General features: G+C 37.3%; 2 protein-coding genes across 2 annotated transcripts; one reads left to right on the top strand and one right to left on the bottom strand.

Annotated features, from left to right (window-relative positions):
- The first annotated feature begins 424 nt into the window (after nt 1–424).
- LOC146137910 (uncharacterized) lies at nt 425–2,135 on the top strand. Its single transcript, XM_083394194.1, has 2 exons — nt 425–524; nt 1,843–2,135. The coding sequence occupies exons 1-2, from the start codon at nt 471–473 to the stop codon at nt 2,047–2,049; spliced, it is 261 nt and encodes an 86-aa protein (XP_083250320.1). The 5' UTR covers nt 425–470; the 3' UTR covers nt 2,050–2,135.
- A 157-nt stretch (nt 2,136–2,292) lies between these two features.
- On the bottom strand, nt 2,293–8,365 carry LOC146137911 (uncharacterized). The gene is made up of 3 exons (XM_083394192.1): nt 8,175–8,365; nt 5,178–5,334; nt 2,293–3,668 (listed from the first exon to the last, which is right to left on the bottom strand). Exons 1-3 carry the CDS (start codon nt 8,354–8,356, stop codon nt 3,375–3,377), a joined length of 633 nt encoding a protein of 210 aa, XP_083250318.1. The 5' UTR covers nt 8,357–8,365; the 3' UTR covers nt 2,293–3,374.
- Nucleotides 8,366–16,202: the final 7,837 nt, after the last annotated feature.

Consider the following 16,202-nt stretch of genomic DNA (forward strand, 5'->3'; position numbering starts at 1 on the left):
GTGTTGCTATCAGCTTACTTTCAAATATAAAAACGTTTGATTCAATTTTAGCAGAAAGGCAAACAAGACTCAAGGAATAGTAGAATTGTTTTTTTACCGCGCACGTGACGAAATCTGTACGAACCCTAAAAACAGAAATAGCGTGCGATAAGCTGAAATCGGGCTATCCATATCGGATAGAGGAAACTTGTCGGTGTTTCCCTGATATTAGTTTAAACCCCTTTGCGAGTCAGAAATACTTGGATACCAGTTTGCCGAAAAACGTTTGTTTTTCGAAACAAAGAAAACGAATTTACAAGAAGGCAAACGTATTTTAATGATAAACGTTTCAATTGGCCGTCTGCCATAATGAGCGCGATGGATTAACTTCTTTGTTTTTATAACACAAAATGTGTTTTATAACACAAATCTGCGTTTGTAGGTTAAAAAACGAACTAGAATTGTAGGACAAACTGCAGAATCACTCGCGAATGGCGTCTCAGTACGTTGCACAAGAAGACGAGGCTTCGGTGACAAGTGCCAGAGTAAGTCGAAAGTTTTTCTTTTGTTTACCAAGTTTCAAACTGGCAATAACTAATAACTGAAAACAAGTGGAACTGTTGACAAATTGTATTTTGAAGTTTGACGAGCTTTTCACAATTGTGCTGTATCAGGTCAGAATAACAATAAAAAACGGTAAAAACAAGCGAAGTAAAGGCGCAATCGCAACGAGTAAAAAGGCGATGAAGGGTATAGGCGTCAAACAGTTCCACAGGCGCACGTTTGCTGATGGGAGTCCGACGCAAAAGCATGCTTAGCAGTGCGTAACTGTTGGCTGGATGTATGGCTGCATGTTAAATGGTATATTACATACGACTTGGCCATATCGACAAATCGGTGAGTACACATTTCAATGAAAAATCACACTTTGACACGTATGACTACGAGAGGCTCGCCTTTGAACAACATGTTTTTAAAAAAAGGATGCCATCAACGCCGGATTTAATCGTGAGTTTGGTTTCATGGCGCACTGCACCATTTACATGCAGCCGTACATCCAACCAGAAGTTGAATGCTCGTCAACTTAACAAAACAGTTTGCGAACAGTGCCGCAGACAAATAAGGTTGTCACCTAAGTTTTATAACTAATAAGTTAGCCTGTTGCGACAAATAAAAATTAGCTGGACTTGTTCGTGTGAAAGTGACGCTGTGATCGACCAGTTCTACACGAATGCTGACACAAATATTAGGAGGATGTTACATATTAAGAAAAACCTTTGAAGAAGGACCGAATGCAATGTAATGCAACGGTGCTGCTAAATATTTGTACAACGTAAATTTATTTCAACAAACAATTTCGACAAAAACGGGAGCCTGTTCAACTGTTCTGCTAAGAACAGCATTTTGAGTCACTAATGGTGAAATTAGATTTATGTACGTGGGATTTAAGGGAGTAACGAGGATTCGGTTGTGCATTGGGTCCTATTGTATGAAAGGACCCGTTTTAATCACTTTTCAACAAAACATTTTTGTTTCAATAGTTTTAGAGAATAGGAAACAAACGCTTCACTTTTATTTTTATGATTAGTAAAATGCCAATCTTACTTTTGTATCGGTATCTATATATAGCTTTCCATAAAAACAAAAGAAAACTCCTCCTAAATCCACAGTAAGCATACGGAAAACTAAAAATCGAGCCCCTTAGAAATGGTCGACCTTATTTTCAGTTTAAATTTAAGGCGGCCAAAATGTTGGAGGATTTTTTATTACTCTGTCGAAAGCGCTTCAGGAATGTTTAATATCGCCTAACCTCCCTACACACAACTCCTTGAACAAGAACTAAATTGCTTTTGCCTTTTACAGCCTCAAACCCAGGTTAAGTCTTTCTGCGAACAGTGGTTGACTGGCACTTCGGGTCTTGTAATACGGATCTTACTGGGATTTGTTTTCTTCATCGTGGTCTTTATTATCGGCTACATGGTCGGCTACCGCATCCACAGATGCGATGACGACCACTGTCTATCGTGTCCGAGCGTTGGCGACACGAGCACTACGTCTGTGACGTCATAGAACTGTTTTGCTGTTGTTGTTTAAATCACTAAAAATGAACGACTTTGCTGTAATTTGTTTTCATTGTGTTGTTGATCTGCATAACAACCGCCGACGTGATAATATGTGCCTATATTGGCGAACTTTTTAATATCTTTGTCATTCTTTTATAACAAAACTATTTGTTTTATACCTAAAATAAAAACTATCTATTTATTTTAATAAAGCTAAAAACTAAACGTATAGTGGTTGATAATTTAATGGAAACGCATAAGGAAGTGGACGGGACGCCACAAGAACATGCAAATATGAAAAAAAGTTGCTGGATAAATCTAGAAGTTTAAATTAGTTTTGGGAGTTTACTTTTTGTTATTTCGTCTGGTTAACATGTGGGTGTCTATTTCTTTAAATAACAAGGTTTAACGGCAGATATCGTCGAGGTTAACGTACAACGCATTACGTGCGTCAAACCAATTAATTGGCATCAGAAATTGCCTTTGTTAATGTCGAAGTTAAATTTTCTGCTTTAAGGTAAACGTTTTATGTATGTCTTGTCGTGTGCAAACTAAAACGTTTAATTTGCAACAGCAAATAATGTTGGGCTATATGGCGGCAATGAAAGAAGGATATAAAATGCCACGGTTACCATACTGAAAGATGGCACAACATAAGGAAACGATGCGACACAATATAAAATGTTATGCTTATCCTTGTAATGAATAGTGATCAAGTTACTGTAAAAATCGCTTTATTTATTCGAATGAATGACCGCAGTCCCAATTCCTATAGTTGGCCAAACAAACTTACATTTTTGTACCAAACTTAGGACAACCAAAATATGCGTTGTTTGTTAACTTTAAACCGATCCGACAATGTATTTGCTGATCTTCAATTGGAACAATATTCATGCGAGAAGGATTAAAAATGTAATGTCAAAAAGCAAAGCGCCCCGTCGATAGGCACATTATGGCAATTACACCCAAAACGGCATCTTTATTAGTTTAGCTGGTGCAAATAATGATAGACAAACTTGAGCGCAAATTTTCTGTTTTTTACCTTTTTTGTAATCAAATGTCAGTACAATTTTAGTGCGTCTTAGCACATACTTTGTTCAAACGAAAAAGTAAAGCAAAGCAAGCAAACTTGCCACAACTTGTCCTTCTACTCGATTGTGCCAGGCTGCAGCGAAAATTCGCTCGGCGCGGTTCGTCAACAACACATAATAGAGTTACAAAGAAGTATACATAACGGTGCGCGTTATAGGGCAATGTCGCTTTGGGAAAAAAAAATTTCGGGCCACTTGCGGTCAGTCAATAGGTTCGAGGTTCTAAAGGCATAAAAATTGACTAGGGCTGCTCTGGCGCGGATGGGCCAGCGCTCTCTGTTGGAAGAAGCCCGGCCTTCTCCCCTATGCTTGAAGACCTAGCCTGGCCTGCCAGCTGACAGCAACGCATCAGGCACTGGTGGGGCCACATGCCCTCGGTGTTTCGCACCAGCAGACAGAAGTGGAGCACAAAGACTATCAGCGAAAGCCAGCCGAAGGCGTAAGCGGCGATGAAGTGCGTATTGGTGCCCGAGTTTGAGGTCACGATGCACACGGCCACGAATAGGAACAGGAAGCAAACCGAGTAGACGATGTACTGCAACGACAAAATAGGTGGCGGGCGTGTAAACGGGAAGAAACGTTAGCCTACCACCTTTAAGGTTGTAGATCGAAATAACGTAATAAGACACAAACACTTTTGAATAAGTTCTAAACCTACTTCATGTAGTTAAAATTCAAAACAAGGGTATAGGCAGTGGTTGGATTCAGCCGGTTCTATAGAACCGTCTCGCGGAATTTTATGAGATCAGCGAACCGGTTATCATTACTGGTTACTGTCAATAGAGTTTAGCATCTTATTTCATACATTTGATTTCCAAGTAGCTCACGTGTTTTTTTTTTTCAAAATGTGGAATGATCAAGGTTGCATGTAACAGTCATACATTGTGTTAATTATTATACTTGAATTGAAGTAATTTTCTATTTGTGATTGTTTGTCTGAAAATTTAATTGTTGCCTAATAAGTACGAGTCATGAGACGACTGTAGCTTTTTAGTGTGGCTGTTAGCAGGGACGGAATTCAGCTGGTTCGCAGTTCGTAACATTCGCTGGAACCTCGGGTTGCATCCTTCTTTTGTAACTCGTTAATTATTTCTCGGAATATACGACTTTTTGTAACAGAACCGGCTGAAATATATGACTTTTGTAATAGAACCGGCTGACAAAAAATCTGGATCCCACCACTCGATTTAGGGTGTGGGGCGGTTGGTCGCGGCCTTTTTGGCTTTTATTTCGTTCTGGCATCGTCATTTGGGCAGCGCTTTTATGGATTAGGGTTTGGTCAGACTTGGATTTAGGATGAACATATTAGTCAATAAATAAATTGAGGGATGAGCTATAGGTAACCGGTTGTTCCAATCTTATTCAGGTGTTTACGACTTTATTCTGACGGGGTTTCGTCTTAATCATATTTAGGTCTTGTTTTGAAGTTGTTATAAAGTCTTATTTAGTACTATTCCGGAGTAACACTAATTTACGGAATGATGAATGGTCGGAACGCTCACAGTATTATTATTAAATATAATAACACTTGACCCACCTTCACCCAAACGCTAACCCCCAACCTAACTCAAATATCGTGCGTTGGTTTGGTTAATAATTGTTTTAAGGGGGTAACACTTAAATTAGTGAGAGTTCCAACCATTCCGACCATTCATCATTCCGTAAATTAGTACCGGTATTACCCCTATTTCGAATATTGTTTAGTTGACAAGTTAATGTTATTCTAATTTCGGTCTTGTTGTTGGATTTCATAAAAAAAATTGTAGGCGTGATTAACCTGAAGGAAAGTAGCAAAAAGCGGCTGTTACATATGTGTCTCTATAGTGTTAGAAGTTGCCGAGAACGTCTAATCTGATGATTTTTTAGAATTTATAGTCTATAGATAATAGTTGTCATGCCAAGCATTTTTTTCTAAATTGATAAGCCAAGCCAATAATTTACTTTGGAGGCACTGAAACGAAGTCATTAAACCAACGGATACATAGTGTTAAGCATAAACAAGGGCCATCGACCCCAGGTTGCTGCCAACCCTGTACATCGTTACCTCAATGACGAACCACGCGGAACCGGTGCAGAGCCGGTGGGTCTCGGGAGGGGGCGCTAGGGTGCTGGAGGTTCCAGTGGCCTCTCCGGTTCCCCGGGCAGCCATTACTTTTTGAAGACGGATGTGTGCACCGGTTATGTAGAAAACGAAAAAGAATCTGCGAACCAAGTAGATTTTAAGTTGTTGGCATTTCCAGGAAAATTAATTTTCTACGTTAGGATTTTTACATTTCCGCTTAAATGCCGGAGACATATATTGACGAAAAATACTAACTTAAAAAATGGGAGAAATCACTTGACGTTTACTTAATTACGTTGGCAGTGTATAACTGTCTTTCGTTTTGTCCGCTGTAATTGTTTTGCAGCTAAAAGTTATAAATTCTGTTGGTTATAATTAAAGCTCGCATGTTTTCATATGCTCTGAAATGTGTGGCACATCCCACTACGCCATATAATTGCGTAGGTTTGCGTAAAACTGAGGAAGTCTGTCGAATTAACGCGTGGCCCAGGCGTTTCAAGTTATCGTCTGTCAACCGAGTGTCCAAGCTGCTCGATATATTCAATTGATTGTCAACTTAATGGCGCCTACAGATTTAGATTTATTCTCGTATATATGTGATGGTTAGTGTCTACTACTATAGATGCGAATAAACCAATATTTTGTGTGTGAAAAAGTAATCCGACCTAGATTGGCATTTTAATTTTAATTGTATTAAAATATTTCTTGAGACCTAACCTTTTTCCACTTGGAAAACTAATATTTTTGCAGAAATACCCAAAGAAATATACATCTTGGTTTAGTTTTAAGTCGTCTTACCAGACACTTCACAGTTTTTAAGATCAAAGCCTTTACAGCTTAATATTTTAAATAAAGAAGTACAATCGTGTTTTGTTTAATATGGCTATAGTATAAGTTCTCTAATATAGCTCGAATTGCTATACAGTTATTTACTCAGTTTAAATCGTCCAAGTTTTATGTTTCGGACTGTGTAGATCGGAAAAATACCACAAACGTCTAAAATAAGTGTACTCATTTGACACAAACTGGAAATACCACGTTTTAATAAATGTTGGTTAAGCCAACATTGAGCACGTTTCCTGCTGCACGCTACCACCCGCATTCAAAAGATTAATTCGCAGCGTGACACGCTGCAGCACATCCAACTTATCATGAAAAACATCGTTGCTTTTGTACTAACAGATTTTTACGGTACAACACTGACAAGTAAAAAAATTAAGGTGTAGAAATGTGCGAATACTATAAGTTTTTGTTTTTTATTGAACTGCTGGCCATAATCATTAAAATGCGTTGTAGCTTATATTTCTTGATATTTGACATTATATTTGACAAGTGACAAACGGTACTTTATATTTCTTGGAAATAGTGGCGTGGCACAATTTTTAACCATGATCACAATCAAAGTATACATAAGAAACTATGGTAAAACCTGTAGATAATATAAGGGCAGTGCTTTGTAAGTTCTTTGATCTTACAATCCTTTTTTTCATGATTATAGAAACCTATCCTAACTCCACTTGTTTTGTTAGCCTGAGGTATAGTTAAAAGTATCTGCCAGAAACAAAATCAACTAACGACCAAAACTTGGCATAAAGCCCACCAGGATCGCAATAACTGGTTGAAGAAAATAATGCAGGTCATAAAGTGGTATAGGAAGCTTAAAATAATAGACATCCCAATAGGATCCGGTAGTTTCAAGCAGGTCGGCGGAGTCGGTTACAAATAACCCTCTCCGGACAAAAAATGAACTCGAGTTGAAACCCGAGTGCGGCCAAATGTAAGATTTCACCGAGTCCAGAATCAGACTCAGACTCTACAGCTAGCCTATATTTAACCCATTTACGTAACTATATTAAGGTGGATATTCAGCAATTCACTTTTAGGGTGACATACAACTCACCAACACACAACACACGGTTGGAAAATATTTAACCATATATGCTATTTGACCTCAAAGTTTGCGGCTTATCCGTTTCGAAATTTGGTACTGCGCATGAGCACGTCGGACTCGTGACTCGGGTAGTTTTACGCAGTCTTACTGAAGTCCAGAGAATGAAAGACACACACAAACATGTGTGTTTAATAACATCTGTGATCTAGCCCCTCGGTGAAGTCCAGAGACTCCGACTCCGCAGCCCTGGTTTTAAGTGTGTTCACATGCTAGGTCAGTGGTCGGCAACCGCCGGTCCGCGAGAAGTTCGTTACTGGTCCGTAGCAGGGTTGTTAGTTTAAAATTTTGATTTAAACCCAAACCGTACGTAAAAGCCGGAAAAAGACTAGGAAAAATCAAAAACGGCTGAAAGTATTTTTATATCCAAATCACATTAACTTTCTTTTAAATATACTCCATGATTGATGGGTATATGAAAAATCACAATTAGTTTCAAGCACTCGTGAGGTGCAAAACAAACCAGTGGGCTGTGGCCATATAATAGAGCACTTTTACAACATCCTAAAATGCATTTTTTGATTGTAAAATCGAACTCCTCGTATGTACAATATATCAAAAAAGGCCAAAATATCATATATTTTTTATGCTTAACCGCGTTCACCCTAAAGTGCAATAAAATAAAATCAAGCAAACAATGTCCCACAATAAAATTATTAATTATTATTTTTATGTTCAGGCAGGAAAGTTTTTAAAAACAACGTATGCATTTTAATTCGTTTATTGAAATTTCTTTACTTATTGAATTTTCTTTACTGAGTATTTATTGTTTTTTAAGGCCGGTCCGCGAAAAAAAATCAGTTTGAAACCGGTCCGCAGTGTAAAAAAGGTTGCCGACCCCTGTGCTAGGTAATTATGCTACCTCTCGGTAAGTTGGATAAATGTGATTTTGAACACTTAAACAATCTAATTTTTTTGTTTTTCCATCAAAAACGATTTTTTTCAAGGTTAAGTTTGCCCTCTGTTTTCCACATTAAAATACGAACCATAAAAAACACACTTTTAACTAAAATACAAGTGGGTTTACTTACATGGTGATCAACCAAATGAAGACGTATGTGCCGACGGCAAAGCTTAGGCCGGGCACAATGTAGAACGGCTGCGAAGCGAGCAGCGACCAAGCTATTAGAAGCAACATGAACTCGATGATTTGAAAAAGAGCCTGAAACGTTTTCAGGTATGCCAATCCCGTGGGATTGTCTTCCCTAGCCATGTTAATGGAAAATGCTCGCCTGCAAAGCAAATTTATGTGCATTTTGGAAATCGGATCAAAACGAGTCGCTCTGGATTTAGGTTGCGTTTCAGACAGGATAGTAAAAATGTAAAAAAGCTAACTAAACAAGCAATTTGCTCCGACTTTCGACAATTTTCGATCTAAACACCTAGATATCGCCTGTTGGCCACTTTGTCTATTCTCGTGTTCAGGATGGTTAGAATTTAGCTTTATACTCTCAAGTGAAGAAATGCAATTTTATGTTTTTCTATAGAAAAGTTAGGAAGGTGAGATATTACCAATAACTAGCACAGGGGTGGGCAACCTACGACGGGATCAGCCGGCGATCCATCCGGCTCCTCTTTTATGAATTGGGCACGAGGCCATTACTCATTTTTGTGCTACTTCAACTATATGTAAATGCAAAACACTTTCGCGCTCCGTGCAAATCTTGTTCATGCACCTATAATCATAGTATTTTGCCAACGTCATATATCTGAGTGCTTTTTATTGCGCTTCACACGATCTATTGTGTCTTTTCAATATGGACATAACCCCCGAGAGTTTACCGGGGAAACCAATTTTCAACAGGAAAAACCCTATGTCTGCCCATGAATTACAGTCGTACCCGTTTTAACAACATTAATGTCAGTAAAAATTTAACGGCCCGCAGAAAAAATTCTAAGCTTGTTTTTGCCGCGACTAGAAAATATGTTTACATGTTCGTTAGATCCCAACATAGACTGAATTATTGCATCAAACGCTGCATCGATTCCAACTACATTATTGCATCTTATGCAGTTTTTGGCGGTATTTAAGTCACTTCCGTCAATAATTCATTTATGAGTTCACGTTAAGTTGAGTTGATTACGGAACAACATTGGAGATAACAGTTTACTTATAGGTCAGTGTAAAGCGCATTAAACGGTTTTAACTGCTTGCTAAGAATTGATTATTTTTAATAAAAACTAACAAATTTCACATTATATAGTTTTCCTTCTTTTTGGTCGCAAAGTGTTCAAACTCAAACTTGGGTCGCACTCAAAAATGTTTGAAACCACTCGTATCGTAGGACTACTGGCCTATACCACAGGAGGACTACTGCTTCCAACAGCAATGCTGATTAGTTTTGATGTACTTTAACTTTTAATCAGCAGCGTTCCTTCCGTTTCAGTAACTGCTAAGTAAAGCGCATTGCATTTGATGCAACGTTTTGTGACGTTTTCAAGGTATAACTATTCCTTATGGCCAGCTGACGCCGAACAAGTGAAATTTGAAATTCTGAGAAGAATAAACTGACGCGAAGGCTGAAAAACACACAGTGCAACTTTTTGCATACGACATTTTGTTGCTAATACACATTTTTTTAGAAATCTACAAAACAAATTATGGACATGTCTGATCGATGACTCAAGTTGTCAACCTCAAAACCCCGGTTGTTCATTTGCCCATATACTTCTGCACGAGCTACAAACACGGGGAAACGCTAATTAAAACAAACGTTCCTGATAAACTATAAGTTTCGACTTGCTGACTTGCTCCGACCTTTCAGTCGAGGGTAAAGCCTGGGCGCAACAACAACAAAAAGTTTTCGTATCGCACATTCGCGAAAAGCGCGCGGCCCGACGAAGAGCAGAAGCTTGGAGATAACTTCCTTCCTCGAAATTTAGCGCGGCGCCGGGTAAAGCCTGAATGACTGATAGGCGATTCTTCGCGCCTCTGTCACCGTTTTGACAGGGAAACGCGACGGCTTCTGTTTAACAAAGTTGGATATTGTAGCTGAAATGAGCAGGCTCCCTGTCAGTCAGTCATTTCCAACCCGAATGCGCCTGAATATAGCCTGATGTGGTTTCTGAGATAGTTGCCTTATAGTTGCCTTATGCTCCGTAAAACAAGCAAACAAACTGTCCAATATAAGACCGGGAAATGTGGTGTACATTAGCTTAGGAACCGTATGTTTTTATGCTTCCCGCAGATATTTTATTTCCAACATCCTTAGCGCAGCTTGTGACGTCAACCTGTTGCAAGGCGATTCTGTGCGTTTTATGTTAAAACGTATATTTTTTTTCTAAATTAATTGACTCATTATAGCAGCAACACAAAAGTTTGCAAAAGCTAAACTTTTACCATCCGCGACTAACTTAACGACAATTTGTCGTTTCTTATATCAGGGGATCTTTAATATGGAGCTGTTTTAAATCGTTTTTCAAAAATTAACTTTATTGAAAGTCTTGAATATCCTTTCATGGTTTGGAAACCTACACCTTTAACTGATAACAATAACACATTGCTCCATATCTAACAAACGTACACTGAAGAAAGACTGATGAACTAATTAAAAAGATGTAGCCTACTGTTAAATCAGAATACAAGCAATCGCTTAACGTTAAGAACCGACATGCGTAAAGCACTATTAGATCAAAATGAAAAGAACTATAGGGTACCAGAATCGTTAGCCGTATCTCGACAAACGACTAGAAAAATACATTGAAAGATAAGTGTGTGATGTTTTATGCATAACAGTTAAATTTGATAAAATAATAAACTGAACGACAAATTCAAATAGCCTACTTCGATATTTGTGAGTTTTGAATACGATTTTGACTTAAAATAATGTTGACAAATTTTGACCTAATATCAAAATTTTGACCAAATTTTGACTTTTTTTAAGTCAAAAAATAACTCTTATGACTATACCTGATGTATAGTGGTGGTTTCGTGTGTTAATTGAAAAATTCCTCAATAAAAAAGCTTCGTAAAGCGCAGGCTTCGTCGCGCAGGCTTCTATAGGAAAGGGCGTTTTCTCTGCAGTAGAAATAATACGATATCGTTCTGGGCCCTAACTGAAAAGCCTAATTCCATTATTCGTTTAGTTGCACGTTTATGAGACATCTTCTGTAACGACAAGGTAAGGCATTACATAGAGAAAAAATGGAAGGACTATAGTAAACAAATTACCAAAAAAATACGCCGATCTTCTTCATCAACTGTCCTCGTTCTTGGAGGCAGCGGCGGACAGAAAGCCAGGGCTGTGGAAGGGTCACTTTTTGAGGCGTCTTTTCTGGTCGTAACAGTATAGTTACGACCAGAAAAGACGCCCAGATGCCACGCTTCTCGTTGTTGGCCTATACGAGAAGTGTTGTGGTGACGTCATTAATGAGAACAGCTAATCAAATGATAAACCTAACAATTACGATAAACTGCATATTTTGGTCAACAAAAACTATGTTTGGAACATTTTGAACTTTCTTCAATGATAGTTCAAATCTGTCCAAACTTGTAGTGAGCAACTCTTGTGAGCAATTGCACATCTATGTTTGATAACGCAATTTAAATTTGATGATAAAAAAACAGGAATTACAAAATCGCCATTCGCCAGCTTATTACAGACACGTTTAAAAATCTATTACGACTTTTTCGTAGTGTATAGAAAATTGTGGGCTTTAGCGGTTACCATTGGATCGCATTTTTCCAAATGACAACAACTAACTGTCCGGAGTTTTAAAATGTACTGCTGTCAATTTATTTTACAAAAATACGAAAAATGTCACAGTAAAGTAAACGTATTATAGGTAAACCGGTTAATCCAAAAGAACAATTTGTCAGTGTATTTATCAAAACATTTAGCGATATTTCTTTTAGTTCAAGTAAAGGATTGCAAAAAATACTTCACTCAATTGGAGAAGATGGACGAAATATTTCATGACAAAATTCAAGGGATCAGAAATAACTTTCGTGTATGAATATAAATTACGACTCAGCAGATTTGTTAGGGCTGGATAAACCTTCATTATTTTTTTTGCTGTGCTATTTGATTGTAAGATATTTTATTATTGTTCAGTTTTGTTAGTAACATTTATCTGTTGTAAAGAACGAAATTTAGACTTTTGCGAACTTTAAAATGCTCGAATTTTATGTATGGCCATTATCCTTATTCGTAGTATGTCCATCAATTAAATAAGAATTTTTAAAAAACAAAAGTATTCTAAAAAAAATTGGTTACAAAACGTATTACGTCAAATTACGGCAATTAAAAACATGTGATTCATTAACAAAGCAAATATGTGCAAACTTATTGGTTCTTAATGCGTTGGTCACGATGGAGAAATTCTAGCTGAACTATATTCTTCTCCGCTTGAAATTACCGGGTTGCTTTATTGTATTTTTTAAGCGTTAATGATATCATTTTCTGCCCTACCTAAGATCTTGAAATTAAGTTACTGGTTTACTTTCCTGTATTGATCAGTACTGCCTTTGTGAATACTGACATAAATACTAAAAGATATACGAGATATATGTATACTCTCCCCAGATTCCATTTTTTTGTCAAATTAAACCATACTTAATGCAAAATATTTTTGCACGAATCTCAATTATGTTGTTTCTAGCATAAACATAAAACAAACTGAGATAGGTATCGGCCGGCCTGAAAAATAGTAACTTCCGTTGTTAACGGTGTAGCTTTTAAGCATTTTACGTTGATGACTGTTAATCAGGGGTTTACCTAGAACTTTTTTGGCGCTTGAAAATAGGTCAAGTTACATTCAGAGAACGGCTGTAAAGCGTGCGCGGGGCAGTAAAAAATGCGTTAGTTTGGTGTCATATTTGAGTCCACGCGGCGTCATCCACGATCACAATGGTGAGAAGTCGTAGCAATAGGGATACGCATTTATTTCAATTGTTAATATAGTTTATAAAGTATTTAAATAGGGCTGATGACGCACTAAATTTTTGCGAAACGCTTTAAAATCCTTTCAGAGATTCTCAAATAGCGAATTTCTATTGCTAATATTTCTAAAGAGTATGTACGACCCCTTTAAGCTTAATGGCTTCTTTGAAACGCAAACATACTAGATAAAAACGGATTCTCGTAAAGCGCAAAAATGATGAATTTATGTATTTAAAATAGCCATAAAATATACAAAATTTTCCCGTTCTTAATTTGTAAAAGAGGTGGCGGGCAGAATGATTTTTTATGAGCAGGCCGGTCCGTGGGCCGTAGGTTGCCGACTTGTGCTCGAAAAGAAGGTTTTGATTGCTTAAACGTTATAAAGGATTTTTACAAGTTGCTTTTAAACTACAAACGTTTGATAATTGACTTTTTTAAAATAGAGTATTTATATAAATAATAATTTTTTTCGTTATTTTTTCCACTTTTTTGTGACCATACAAAAATGCCGTGACGTCTTTGTAAATGTAAACTTTGTATCGTAAGTAACACCTCTACAATCTAAAACCTTAACAAAATAAACTTTACGTGTGGTTATTGTTGGTTACTTCTTTATAACGCCAAGTTTTGATGCAACCGATGAGTTACGTTTTGACGTAACTTGTTAAGGTATTTATGACCTTTCATCACGTAAATGTGAGTATTGTTTTGGGAATAACAGAAACTGCATAGCATGTGAAGAACAAATTGGTGGGAAATGAACCACACTCAGCTTCGCATTTGTTTTAAGAGGTATTTGCAAAAAAATTGAGAAAAAAAAAATTGAGAAAAAATATGTGTTCTACGTTATTTTGCAAATGTGCAGTTGTAAAAAATGCTGTGTATCCCCCAAAAATGTGAATGAAGTTGCTGCCAATCTGAAAATTGCTAGCTCGAAACCTTGCCACGTGTTGAACAGGCAGAAGAAAACCATCACGGAAAAAAAAACTTTTACGATCGCGGAGGAGTTGAACGCAATATTTCGTAAAAAGCTTAACAGAGCAGGAGTAACCTGTGAGTATAACTGACAAATATAGCGGCGATCTAGTAGATATGGTCAATATGGTTAGATTAATCATGTTTATTTCGCTGTGTTTTGCCTTATTTTAAATGAACTGTGAGAATGTTTTTCATTTTGTTGAGTTTTAATCAGTTAATACGAGCTTATCGAAACAACACAAAATATGCAACAGCGACTAACTTAAATGACACTAACTTAAATATTATTAAACAAATTAGTCAAACGATTTGATTAGTTAAAAATAGGAAAATGTGTTTAACTGAGCATAGTACTCTTCAAACTTTCACGAGTTTTAGCCCTCTATTCTATGATGAACTTTCAGCAACTTTTGCCCAAAGTTTCAAAAGTAAACGGCACGGAAGATCCATTACCAAGAAAATAAGAATATTATATCTCGCATACCGTAACACAAGGCTGTACTGTTGCATCAGGCCCCTTGGCAGTTTTGCGCCAGCAAGATTGTTTATTGCAGCAGGTAAAACGAGAATATATATCTCGCATACCGTAACACAAGGCTGTACTGTTGCATCAGGCCCCTTGGCAGTTTTGCGCCAGCAAAATTGTTTATTGCAGCAGGTAAAATGAGAATATATATCTCGCATACCGTAACACAAGGCTGTACTGTTGCATCAGGCCCCTTTGCAGTTTTGCGCCAGCAAGATTGTTTATTGCAGCAGGTAAAACGAGAATATATATCTCGCATACCGCAACACAAGGCTGTACTGTTGCATCAGGCCCCTTGGCAGTTTTGCGCCAGCAAGATTGTTTATTGCAGCAGGTAAAATGAGAATATATATCTCGCATACCGTAACACAAGGCTGTACTGTTGCATCAGGCCCCTTGGCAGTTTTGCGCCAGCAAGATTGTTTATTGCAGCAGGTAAAATGAGAATATATATCTCGCATACCGTAACACCAGCCTGCATGTACTGATTCATCACGCCCCTTGGCAATTTTGCGCCAGCAAGATTGTTCATTGCAGAAGGTAGGTTTCACCTATAGGTAGGCTATGCCGAAGTCCATTAAGACACTTCTTGATGTTTCGTTTTATGATCAGTAGATATGAACAAAGTAGAATATCTGATCCTTAGATTCGAATCCAATTCTTCCAATTAAATAGGGTAATTGCAAGCGAAATTATTGTTTCATTTTACTGTGGATGGTGGCGCCTAACTATACGCGACGTTAAACGCTTGTCGCTATGGCGACCTATTAATAGTGATTGCTTTAAATGTAGCCATGTATATAGTGACTTTTGGATATTCTTCGCCTTATTATCAAGTCAGTTGTTATTGGGCAAGCGACTAGCGTGTAATAGTGCAGTGTTTACAATTTCTAGCAGTGTTTGCAATTTCCTTCAATGCTGTGTCAAAGAACATTCCATCGTAAAACATGCTGGCCTTCCACAGAATGCGCTACTGATTGGTGAATGTTAATTTTTAACCAATATTCATTGTGGGTTTAAGTATTGGTTACGCATTACTGAAACTGGTAACTAACTAGTCTATTATTTGCAGCACAATATTTGACTGCACATAGCCATAAAATAGCAAGGTATTTATAAAATTGAAACACAGAAATGCTTTTAAAGGGACAGAATTGCTGAAGAGTTCATTTTGTTGCATGCACTCACTCTATGGGCACAAAAATGAGTTTAGGCAACAACCTGGTATTTCTATGTCGTATGCCCTGTAGTTTACATAATTGCTTCAATTGACAGTTTTTTATAATTGTAACCATCTGGAAGAATATTTGATTAATACAATATACATTTGTTAACAAAGTGTTTTGCGAATAATTGTTTCAACTAAAAGGTGTATTATGATTAACCCTCCCGACAAAAAAAAGAAGTTAAATAACTTATTATTCAGTGAAACCGTCTGCATTAGTCCTAATATTAAAGTAAAAAGGCTTCGGAATGTAGGTGTAACATGCAGTATTTAAATGTAGGAGACGCACAGCTGTTTTTACGTAAGAAAGCTATTAGTCCTGTTGTTGTAGCAGTCAAAGAGAAACCTCTTTTTTCTTTTTTTAATTGCATATTTCTTTTCGTCAATTTCATTGTCCCGCTAGTCTTGAAAATCGTAAAAACATCGCACCAGTGAAAGTTTGATTAAC

The sequence above is a fragment of the Ascidiella aspersa genome, chromosome 7, assembly GCF_963924565.1.
Source record: "Ascidiella aspersa chromosome 7, kaAscAspe10.2, whole genome shotgun sequence".
Taxonomy (NCBI): domain Eukaryota; kingdom Metazoa; phylum Chordata; class Ascidiacea; order Phlebobranchia; family Ascidiidae; genus Ascidiella; species Ascidiella aspersa.

What these genes read in the sequence shown, in the direction of transcription:
- LOC146137911 (XM_083394192.1), bottom strand. Translation starts at nt 8,356, where the DNA reads ATGGCTAGGGAAGACAATCCCACGGGATTGGCATACCTGAAAACGTTT. An exon ending in TTCATTTGGTTGATCACCAT is followed by an intron (nt 5,335 to 8,174) that starts GTAAGTAAACCC and finishes CTTGGTTCGCAG; the next exon opens with ATTCTTTTTCGTTTTCTACA. An exon ending in CCGCGTGGTTCGTCATTGAG is followed by an intron (nt 3,669 to 5,177) that starts GTAACGATGTAC and finishes TTGTCGTTGCAG; the next exon opens with TACATCGTCTACTCGGTTTG.
- LOC146137910 (XM_083394194.1), top strand. Translation starts at nt 471, where the DNA reads ATGGCGTCTCAGTACGTTGCACAAGAAGACGAGGCTTCGGTGACAAGT. An exon ending in CTTCGGTGACAAGTGCCAGA is followed by an intron (nt 525 to 1,842) that starts GTAAGTCGAAAG and finishes TGCCTTTTACAG; the next exon opens with CCTCAAACCCAGGTTAAGTC.